The following is a 12405-nucleotide window of genomic DNA, read 5'->3' on the forward strand; positions in this document are numbered from 1 at the left end:
TGTAATCCAATATTTTGCCTCTTTATGGTATTTTCTTTCCAGTACTTATGAGGGCAACATATACAAAGTAGTCAAACTATTATCAAACACTACGAAAAACCCAGAACCATTGGCCTTGTTCAAGCATGTATATATCTAAATGCAGTGTTTAGGAATGCTTTACTTTTAACATTGATTTAGGAAAGTGAAGTTGTTGGGGTTCCTTCAATAAAAGAGTATCATGTTTTCTCCTTTTTGATAGCCAGAACCTGCGGAACAGTTTAAGTTTAATTAAACAAATGCATTGTGAGCATTCTCCCAGGCTGCACAAAAGTAACTTTATCCATAAGCCAAGCCATTGTCGTTTCAAGTCTAAAGGCAATTCAAGGGCCTTTCAAATACAAAGTGCTTTTAGATCTTGCTACTTTCATGGAGTGTAGAACACATATGCCAGACTTACTGGGACTTCCCCAAAAACTTGCTTTGACTACATTTCAAGAATGGGTATTTTTCCCCAGAACTAAAAGTCAAACAAATAGCGGAAAACAACTCTATTCAAGTCTGTGTGGAATATGGAAATCAAAATTGATTTATGCTGCAGTTCCCTATGTGGAACACTGCTTCTGGGAACCGTAACTGGATCTACTAGGTTGACTCAGAGAAATATTCTGAGCCAATAACAGTGATTGGACAAATCCACAGTCCGTGCTGTGGCTCTGATAGAGGGTCCGGTCACTTGAACTGACAAGATGTGGCCAGTATTCCCCTTGTGCTTTCTTCGCCTGATTCCCGTCCCACTTGCATACTATTATCTGGTTTGGACATAAGGCGCGCATTAGGGCTTTTCTGTATTGGGGTCTGCCTCTAGTCTTAATATTAAAATACAGAGAGGGCATGATTCAAAAATAGGTCTGAAATCTGACCACAACTGTACTACCACACATGAATTCCAGAAATTCACTAAAACTTTCAAGAGTCACACGTTTCCAGAACTCAGGAAAAAGTTTGTGAATTATAACCCACAACAATGTGAAGGATTTTCTGTGTGCATTATTTTACAGAGTTTACCAGTGCCCTTGTGGGAAGCCCTTCTCACGAGAGCGATTTTACTTTTTAGTCTATTTTTCCCACACTTTCCAGGCAACCCCACCACGGAACACCCACTATCCTACTGTGGAGTAGAATTTACAGGCACCTAATACTGCACCATCGTGTAATATTACACATTATGAGTGGAAGAGTACCTTTTGTGAATTTCTTGCACTCATAAATGAAGCCGATGATTAAGTTGAACTTACACATGCAAAGTCTTTGTGATTCAGCATAAATTGCACATGCACACAAAACTCATTTTTTAATTTTTTGTAAAACAGGACACCATCACAACAGCAAACTCCTTTTCTGCTAAAGCCCGGGTTTTTAAAATGTGGCACTAAGTGGTGTGAGGTTTATTTTACAAGAATCATGAGCAGATTCCCTCCAACAAGATATACCCCCGCCCATGCCTGAACCCATCCATCAACTGTATTATTGTATAAGAACATTATTGCACAAAGGGGAATTTCTGCCAAAGCTGTAGGTTAATCAGAAGTAGAATTGGAACAAATATGACCTCATCCTTATAGTCTGCGAACATGTGAATACTATAAACACAAAGTGAGAGGAGAGGGAAAGGAATGTGTGCAGAAGTGATGGGTTATGTTCCTATTTTAGGGAGACGCAGATATCGTTCCAGAGAGCTGGTTGCCTCGGATGCTCCCGGTCTTAACACAAGATTGTGTTAGCATCTGTTTTAAATATGTTAAGAACTGTATTGGGAAGCAGCATGCTTCCTCTGCATAAAAACACTCATTCAGAGAGACAACCGATTACCCACACTCCGCCAGCACAGCAAGGCTGCGTTTCAGTCAAGAGCCTCTGCTTGGAAGGAGAGCGAGGACAAGAGAAGGGTTTGACTCCCGAGAACTGAGGGTAAACTCCCGTCAAGTATGTTTGTTCTCAACCATAACCTATCTATCACAGACCGTGACGCATTTATTACTACAGTGCAAAGGTCAAATTCCACACAATAAGCCTAGTCCAGCCTGGTTTATAACATCACACCATCCTGTCTCCCAGAATCCATGCCACGGCCACTCTACAGAGGAAAACAGTTGGGTGCTTCCTCACTAGAGGTATTTACGGAGATTTCACCTCACTGCACGTACTGAATCCCTCGTGCGCTCATTAAATACTTTTGGTTGGTTCTCCACATGAAAAATGAGCATGCCATGCACCGCATGTGCGCATCTGCTGACTGAAATGTGCAACGTAATGCCATTGTGAAGTGGGGGCGGGGCTTCCTGGCCGACTCGAAGCAAGGCTCCACCTTTTGTGAATGATGAACCCCCCCCCCCACCCCCCACACTGAACAATGACAATAAACCGCAGCTTAGTCTCGACGCATGGGGGTATCTGCATATACTATGAAGGTAAATGTAGGATGGCATTCCACGGTACTGTCAAACACAAACCAGATAGGGCAGTGGCACGAGAGCCCGTGCAATGCAACCTAACTTACTCTGCGAGGCGGGAAAGGGTCGCTACTACAGCTGTACGTGCATACTTTTTGGCAAAGAGAGCATCGACGCAAATACAGCAGACAACCCCGCTGACTACTTTTTAGGTTCCATGAAGTACAGTGCAGTACTATTCACTATATTGCAGCTGATGCCAGAGCCGTCGGGCACACAATTCACAGCTATATCACACATCCTGAAAAAGCGCTCATGGCACAGTAGGCACGAGTGGGCACATTAAAGAGCACCCAGCACATATGAGGCCATCCACCAAAAGACGTGCACTGACATGTTATGCGATATACACATCATTTGGAACACAGGGTGCCAGAGGCACGGTTCATACATGTGTCGCACAGTGGACACGGCCAGAGAGTACCAGGGCAGGGCACCTGGATGGGGAGCTTACCTCCAAAGCTGGCCCAGCTGCAGGATGTGGACGAGTGATTGCACCAGCCAGATGCAGAAGGCGCAGGAGGTGGAGCGCCCCTGGGCGGTGGTGGCGACCCCGGCCCCTCCCTGGGCAGCAGGGGCGCTCTTGCTGGCCGTGGATGCCTGCCTCTGCGGGGTGGCCGGCCGCACGGGCTCCTCCCCGGCCGCCGCCTTGCCCGCTTCCCCCGGCTGGGGTTGCTGTGCCGGCTGCTGGCCGCTGTCCTCGGTGCTGAAGTCGCTGGCGAACCATCGGAAGCTGAAGAGCTGCACAGACAGCGAGCCTAGCGCCACGAAGAAGAGCGTCAGCCCGAACCACCAGCGCTGCCCGCGCCGGTAGTAGTCCAGCGAGAGCCACACGTCCGTGCCCACGTCGGCCAGGTAGACCAGGGCGGCGGCCAGCACCCAGAGACAGTCCCAGGGCGAGTAGCGCCGCTGCCTCCGGCCGCCCGGCCGTAGGCAGAGCGAGGCGGAGGGTGCCGGGCCCCGGATCTCTCGCCCGGCTCCGCTGCTGCCCCCGCCGCAGCAGCCGCCGCCGGCCTCCGAGCAGCCCGGGCTGGCCCTGGCCGCGCCCGCCTCCTCGTCGCCGGGCAGCGTGGCGCCCACCAGGCCCTGCACCGAGCCCGAGTGCTCCGAATTCTGCAGGGGCGTGAAAGCCACGTCGCTCTTCTTCATCTTCAGCAGCCCGTCTGACTTCGCGGCCATGATGAATCCTCTGCCCCCCTCCCTCCCCCCGAGCACGCGGAGAGAGCCTCCTCTAGCTGACACCTTTCCCTCCCAGCGCCCTCCCTCCGATCAGCATCCCCCCGTGCTGCCCCCTCTGCTGCCGCCGCTGCCGCCGGAGGCTGGCTGCTGCCGCCAGCTGGAGCGCCGCCCGCCCGACTGCAGAGCGCCCAGCACCCTCCTCCCCGGACCACATCCCTCCCCGCGCTCCGCGCCGGCGGACGGGAGAAGGGATGACCTCATCCTTTCACTCCCTCTCCCGGTGCAGGGAGGGAGGGGCGCGCAATCGCTGCTCTGGGAGGAGAGCCGGCTCCCCACCACTGGGTACCGGCGGCAGGGACCGCAGACAGCGGGGACCGTGAGCTCGCATCCACCGCTGCCTGAGCGAGAGGACCGCTCCACGGGGAACTACCCGGGCCGAACCTCCCCTGCAGCTGAGAACCTCAAGCGTGGTTTAAATGCCCCAGTGCGCTGCAACACTTTAAAAGAAAATCATTTCCTGAAACGCTGGCTAAACATATTCAAAAGCAATGATATGTAGAAAAGGCAAAAAAACGTCGAAGTCTTGGAGAAGAGAGCACTGAGGTATCGGTGCTGCGCGCGAGGCAGGCTGTGCCGTTTGTAGTGCTGCCTGCACACTGCCATGGTGTGTGGTGCTTTTTCATTGCCCGCTGATCAGTCCATTCATATGCTAAGAGTGCCGGGATCGTGCACAGTTCTATTTTAGTTATTTGCACTCACGAGGGAGCGGGGAAGCAATAATGTGAAAATAAGCTTCATTGGTAGTTTTGATTTCCCGTTACTTCTAGTGCTTGGGTGTCAGTAGCAGTCGGCATCTGATTCCTGCGATTTAATGCTAAACGTAAGCGTAAAGCCTTGAAGCAACGTTTTAGGAATGCCCCCGACCGTTTCTGGGTTCAGCTGTAGCTGTGCGGCAGAGAGCGCCCTCAATTGTGAGGTAGGTAATGCTTTTGGTCAGTGATTGATGGCTACATATTGCGCCCTGGCTGCTGATGCAGTACTTGGCAGCTGCATTTTGTGCACTTCACCACCCCAAGCTGGCAGATGTGCTGCAAACACCCACAGCAGCATGAGCTTGGACCTTTACTGGTCAATGCTGGCAAATATCATTTGCTTAATTTTTGCAGGTGTCTGCAAGTGGAAGCCACTGGTACACAATTTTCGAGGACCAGACCATATATATATTTCATCATCAGAGCAATACAAGGAAAGGCAGAAAAGGGAGAAAGGAGGTAGACAAAGATAGAATAACAGCGATAACGGGAGAGAAAGATAGGATAAAAAGAACCTGCCAGATTGAGAGAAAGAGACCAGGAGTGTAGAGTGGTGGAAGAAAGAGTCATGAGGTGGAATCGAAACTAGACAACTTGAGCATTCAGCAACGCAGCACACTCATTACGTAAAAGTTTCTCACTTCTACTTTATTTATTTATTAATTACTTGTCTCTTTACAATGATTTATGCTTACAATTAAAAACTGCCTTAAGCCTTTATGTATGTGCCTTTCCAGGCATGTTCTGTACCTAGAGTAAAGACTCACTTTGATACACATGAGCCACACATTGTCTTTCACTTCCTTTGCAGGTTTTCTTTGAGAGATGATCAGAAGTATAGAATGTCGCTCCCTGATGCCCTTGGGTAGACTCCTCGGGGACCATGCCATGACTGGTTGGATAATGCCCTTGATATGGGTTGCTCCTCAAAATAATCTGGCTGATGAGCGGTGATACAGCGAAACTGGTTCCAGGATGCTTGTTTCTGGTCCAGGGAGGACCTGACTTGACATTTCAGGCTGGACTGCTCGAGAGGGGAGCAGGGTCAAGACTGTTTTGCATATGAGTGGGTCCACACTGGGGTGGCATGGTGAACAAATGACCAATGGATTCAACCCTGATCTTTTGACTGGAGGTGAGTGGTTGAAAAGTTTCAGCACTCCGTCCATCATCTTGTGTTTGCTATGTTTGCCCTAAGTGGCCAAGGTTATGCCCAGACATGGGTCCTTTACTCGCTGTTCCACTGGATTCAAGCTAGCCTGGCTGATGAGTGGTTATACCATGGTGAGCAAAAGAACAAGGGATTTAACCCAGATCTGTTGACTGGGGGTGAATGTTTGATTTGCTCTACATTCCATTCATAAATTGTGTGTCTTTTGCTTTCTCGCCCTAAGTGCGCCGGGTATGCCCAGACGTGGGTCCCGGGCTCACAGTGCCACAAGATTCAAGTTAGCCTGGCTGATGAAGGGTAATACCCCGAAACCGGTCCCAGGATGCTGGTTCCCGGTCCAGGAAGGCCTGGCCTGGCAGTTCGGGCTGGACTGTTCCCATGAGGAGCAGGGTCAAGACTGATTTGCATATGGCTGGGTCCAAACTGGGGTGGCATAGTGAGCAAAAGAACAATGGATTAAACCCAGATCTTTTGACTGGGGGTGAGTGGTTGAATAGTTTCAGCGCTCCGTCCATCATCTTGTGTTTGTTAAAATTGTATGATACAGACCACTGAAGGATAGCAGGAATCCAACCACATGCAAAACAGCATAAATTTGCACTGTTTTCATTGATGTTCTTGCCTGCGTGAAGCTATATGTTCACAGGGACATTGTATGGCCAATTTCTCTCATATATGCACAGACTTCACTCATAGACCACGTTGCACTTACTAACTTTCTATCCGTTTACACACTAAGATCTAACACAGAAGTGCAGTATCTCTCATTCCTTTTTACTCCAATATGCGCTAAGGAGCAGTGACAGAAGTTTCAGCGCACCACTTTGGTCCTCATGCATGACATCAAAAGACACTGGGTCATATTTATGACTTTTGTGGTGCAGGGCAGTGCATCAAGACACAGGGAAAGAGCAGGAATGTGAAATATTTATCCACTATGGTGCATTCCTGTCCTTTTCCTTTGTGCTTACACCCGTTTTAGCAGCCTAGCGCCAACTCAGACACCCTTGCACCATTGTGCAAGGGGGCCTGTGTTGAAGGCAGGATTATTTTTGTGCAGGGAGGGTCACCATCCTGCACAAAACAACCTGAGAGGCTTTTTCCTCTTTCTATGTGTGCTGCAGAATGCCTCACATATAGAAAGAGAAAGTAACGAGGATAAATAAAGATGTTGCGCCCTGTTACGCCTCACCTGGGGAGGCTGGTGCATTCCTAAGTTAACAAGGTCTTGTAAATCTGGAAATGCTTGAAAAACCATGGGATTTGAGTGGGAACACGCACGCAACACCCATGAAACACCTACCCATGTCAAAGTAACACAACACAGTGATTTGCGCTACGTTGGGTTACTCCAGATTTTTGGAGCCACGCAAAGCCACTTTGCGTGGCTTAAAAAGACAGACTTAAGGTTTGCGTCACTCTTGCACCACGTTGCGTGGTGCAAGAGCGATGCAAACCGGGTCATACATATGGCCCTAACAGTATAGGCCACTGTACAGATATAAAGACTTGCTTCCAATTTCTCCAATGAAGGAGCGTGAAACCATTCCACAAACAGACTTCTGGACCCCCTCAGGGCACGAAGCACTACACAACTACAGTACAATATTTACAAAAACGCAATGTCCTTAAAAGCTTTAGAAATATGTTTTTTTAATGGAGAATACTGATGGAAAGAGCTAAAGCATTAGACATGGCCACTGCACAGCTGGCCTATGATTCAGGGTGTTTTAACCAACTCAAAAGTACACAATTACTTCTCTGTATCACTAAGAAGAGAGTGCAAATAGTGCTCTTGACCCAAAGAGCAGACACAAATTACTATCTTGGTGTAGGCCTATGAAAACTGCGTTTTCAGCCCGGCAGAAAGTCTCTCGACTACCAAGGTAGCAACATCAGAGGAATATTCAGTCATTTTCACTGCCTTTGATCAAGACTGACACATTTTACGCATCAAGATTCATACAAATTGCTCAGGGGTCTAAGGCCTTTTGGCCAATGACTTCTCTTTAATTTGTGCTGCTGTTAGTCTGCCCACAAGTCATCCGTGTGCCCTCTGAATGTATATATACTACAATCCTAGCTGGGAATCTGTGAAACTTGGAGGCTCACGCCCTGATTATGAGTTTGGCTGTCTTCCCGTAGGACTGGCACCGCAGTGGTCCCAGGAAGCCCGCCAAGCCCATGGTGAACCCTCCCACCAGATTCCGAGTTAAATCCGTGGCTGGCTATGCAGCGATATCACAGCAGCGGGTATATTTGGCTCATAGGAGAGCCTAAACAGCATACCACCGCTGTGACAGTACCTCCAGTACATCCATGCACTCTATGGCATGCACCATGTCATGCATGCCACACAGTGCAAGCATGACCGTGCACTTTTGGGGGCACCTCATGTGCCCCGCACGCAGCCCAATGGGCAGATTTGCCTGGGGCCCCCTTTCCATGCCTTTCTGCCAAGCACTTCGTGGCAGGGTCACCACCATGAGATGCTTGGTGGAAAGGCAGGTCAGAATCTGCTCGGTGGTGCCTGCATTGGCACAGCCGCAATTCCCCCCTGCTTTCCCCACCGCTGTGGAATCCTGGCGGTGGTGGCAGTCTTGTTGTGGTCCCACCCCCACCATCTTAACATGGCGGTTGGACTGCCGGAGTCGTGGCGGTCGGACCACCACCATAAGTACGACTGTCTCAGGACCGCCAAACTCGTATTAAGGTGCTCTGTCATACTTTGAATGGAGTACTGAAGGTGGCAGCAGATCTGCAGTCGCAAAACAATCACGTTTTCCATTAAATTGGGAGTTGAAATAAATATCATTCTGTTCATGCTGGACTCTGTGGAGTTGCCGAGAGCTTTAGAATGGCCTCTATGCACTTGCAGGAAAGCTGCATCGAAGCGAAAAGGACTAGGTCCTGCTACTTAGACTTAAATATCAACACAGGATCTGCAGTGAGAGCACCCGTCATTATTAGATCCAATTTAATAATTATGTGGAATAATTAAATAAATCAAATGGAGTTTGTACCTCTAGTCCATAAGTCAGTTTGTTTAACCTTCACTGTCTTCGCCCTGCCTCTATGTTATTGAGTTCTGTTCATCAAAAATTGAAATGTATGCATCGTTGTCTTAGGCACATGAAATGTGTGCATTTTCATAACTGTGTAGGTCTACAATAATTCTCAAAACTACATCCAAAAGGCTATGCAAGCAAATGATTTCCAGGTAAAATCCTGTTCTTCTATATTCACTACTGTGGATTGTGCAGAGTGTGATCATCTGCAACAGCAGGGGCCAGATGTACAACGTATTTTTGCATGCGCAAACTAATTTGCGACCAGTTTGCGCATGCAAAAATACGTAAGGGCCATGTACAAACCCTAATTAGCAAGTCAGAATTTATTTGCAACTCGCTAATTAGGATTTGCGACTCGCTATTAGGAAGGGGCGTTTCAAGGGCGTCCCTTCCTAATAGCGAGTCTGAGCCCAATGTATGACTGTTTTGCGACCGTAACAGTCGCTATGTACCACCTACTTCAAGTAGGTGGTAAAGCATTCGCAAATGGGAATGCATGTGAATATATTTTTTAAAGGTAGGCAGTGGTCCCAGGGATGTTTCATTTTGTTTTTTAAATGCAGCCCATTATCTTTTAAGGAAAACGGGCTGCATTAAAAAAAAACTGCTTTACTTAAAAGCAATCCCAGACATGGAGGTCTGCTGAGCCCAGCAGGCCACCATTCCTGGGAGGGCCAGCCATTCCCAATGGGGTTGCAAATTGCGAGTGGCTCATTATTATTCATGAGCCTCGCATTTTGCGACCCCATCGGGAATCGCTAAGTGTCTCTGACACTGTTGTGCATTTGCTTTTGTGACTCGCAAATTGCGACTTGCAATTTTCCACAATTTGCGAGTTGCAAAAGCAAATGGTCTCACATCTGGCCCTAAGTATTTTGAAAATGCTCCCTTTCACATCTTTTTCTCAACATGGGAAACATGTTTCACTGTGGAGTAATACCTTCCATACATCACCTGAAAATTCACAGATGGAACTTATTTAATATTTTCACACCTTTTTTTAAGTCTAAAGTTACAGTCCTGTTGGAGAACATTGGGAATGTTGGTAAATATACAGAGTCAATACTTTGTGGGTTCTACAACACTCCCAATAGCTAGCTGTATGTTCCTCTCCTAGATGCACTCATGTTCCCATTCCTAACCTTAATGTCACATTTGCTCAAAACCAACCACACTTCACCAGGAAGATATCTCAGAGTAAGGTGGCGTATGGCAGACCTACATTATAGTAATGTGGGAAAAGACCCACAATCCCGCCTGTGACCTCTAAGCCCTGTGCACAAAACTGTTGCAGGTAGCATGATCTAGCGCAGTCCACCCCCAATAAAGCTTAGCAATACAGACAGCCAAAAGGTGAGAGAGATATGCTGGCAGAGACCCCATGAAGGGAAGCGATGTAAAGATAGCTCACCCCGAAAAACAAGATCGCAACCTAGAGAGATAGTCTCACATGGATATTTAGAAAAGAGGAATTCCTAAAAAGAAATAAAAGGACAATGCAGAATATCTTGGAATACTAGCACCCCTTCCTTGAGAAATTATATGCAGAAGCCAGGCTGCTTGGTTCGCTCCCAGAGTCCACCAGGGATGCGGTAGTCATACCCCTACCAAAAAGCAAGGAGCAGGGTGCGAGTGCCGCAGATTAGTGCCCCCTATCCATGCTGAACCTAGACTTTAACATTTTGAGTAAACTGCTGGCCCTTAGGCTCCTCCCACACATGCAGGAATTAGTACATACAGATCAGAATGGGTTCATCCCCACTCGCAGCACCTCACACAACCTTAGAAGACTACCATGTCATCTATCACCCAGTAACACAAACTGATCACAAAGCGATGTTGATGTCGGTGGACTTGGAGAAAGCCTTCGACACAGTATGCTGGGACTTCATGTTCGCGGACATGAAACAGATGGGTCTGGGAGAAGACTGGATTAAATGGGTCATGCTACTGTATAGGGCCCGATGGCAAAAGTTAGAATGGGAACCATACTTTCACCACAATATGGAGTGCATAGAGGCACCAGGCAGGGATGCCCTCTTTCCCCGCTCCTGTTTGCTTTAGCATTTTAACCCTTAGCTGCACAGCTTAGACAAGTGGGTAGGGGATGGGGCCTGGAAGTAGAAGGTCAAGAACATATTATTTCATTGTACGCCGATGACATACTCATCTATTTTAGAGATGGACTGATGGGTATCCCCCAAGCCGTGACACAGCTAACACACTAATAATCCGTTTCAGGCTTGCGGGTAAACAAATCCAAAATGCATATATTCCCACTTTGCCAGGGACCGGAGAAACCTACAGGACTCCCACCTGACCTGACCTGACCTGGTCCCCAATATCCTTCAAATATCTTGGAATGCAGGTATTCCACACGTTAGAAGATTTACAAGACATTAATCTGGGAGGAGCCTTGGGATCCCTTAAAATGTGTATACCCTTTTGGAGTTCGCTGAAACTGCCCATCCTGGAACGGATAGCGATCTTCAAGATAGTGATGCTACCAAGGCTTCTCTATTACTTTGCCAACATGCCTAATATACATAGGGACCTCCTGGTTTAAACAATTAGACACCCTACTACGGGATCTAATATGGGATGGGAGCAGACGCACAGTATCCCTGGCGACACTTAGATGCCTAACCGAAGAGGAGGGTTCCAAACTTTGAGTTATACTTTCTAGCTTCTCGCACTACAGTGGCTCATGCAGTGGTTAGATGGAGCCAACCAAGACGAAATACAGCAATTAGGAAAGATGGTGCAAATAGACCTTCTATTAGCTAAGCTACTAACACCTCAGTTAAGATCCCCAAGCTGGGAATACTGCTGGCCACGGCTTTAAAATGTTGGCATAGGTGCGCAACCAAAACCAAGGGGGTAGCTCTGTATGCTCAATCATTGCCCCTAGCAGGACTGCCACATGGGGACCCTCTTACATACTTCGCCCAAAGGCAATTAACAGCCTGGAGAGATGTGGGAATACTCGCAGTTGGCGACTGCTACCAGCAGGGAATGTTAATCCCAATGGAGGACTTAATGGACTCCTATCAACTGCCTCCTGGTCAGTTTCTCAGATATGAAGCTCTGATACGTGCATTCCAAGACCTATGGAACGAATAGGGAATGGAACTTGCGACGCATAGTACACTACAACTACTGGTGTCCATGGGGGTCACAAAACACTTAGTGACTTGCTTTTATAGATCCCTTGCAGACATGACCAGAGGCCCATTAACTGCACTAAGAAACAGATGGAAAAAGATCTAAAACAGGAACTAACTGACCCGGAATGGTGACAAATACTAGCCTCACCAAAGAAAATTTCTAGAAATACCAGACTCAAGTACACTTAATATAACTATGTACACATGACCTATATGACAGGTTACAGGATACATACGGTGGAAAATTGTTTTAACTCTGCTAGTTCAAAAATTGTATTATTGCACTGATTTGCACTGTGTGGGAATTGAGGGGGGAACTTTTGCCCGCATTAATTGGCCACCATTCTGTAGGTCAGCGCTCTAGTCGCTGAGCCTACCAGGGCTATATTAAGCCCAATGACGCGACCACGCAGCGGGGGCGCTGTTGGCGCACCACTGGCAAGCCCGTCTGTGCCCGTCTGCGCACATCCGGGACCAGGGGCCAGAACTCCTGCCATTCTCCCACTAGAAAAA

At 47.9% G+C, this 12405-nt stretch overlaps 1 protein-coding gene across 1 annotated transcript in view; it reads right to left on the bottom strand.

Annotated features, from left to right (window-relative positions):
- The window catches only part of XKR4 (XK related 4), a 713901-nt gene extending 710230 nt beyond the window's left edge, over positions 1-3671 (bottom strand). Inside the window, exon 1 of the mRNA XM_085605610.1 lies at positions 2947-3671. Within this exon, the coding sequence (XP_085461736.1) occupies positions 2947-3671 (725 nt within the window). The remainder of the gene's footprint in view (positions 1-2946) is intronic.
- Positions 3672-12405: the final 8734 nt, after the last annotated feature.

This window comes from Triturus cristatus, chromosome 5_1 (assembly GCF_964204655.1).
Source record: "Triturus cristatus chromosome 5_1, aTriCri1.1, whole genome shotgun sequence".
Classification (NCBI taxonomy): Eukaryota; Metazoa; Chordata; class Amphibia; order Caudata; family Salamandridae; genus Triturus; species Triturus cristatus.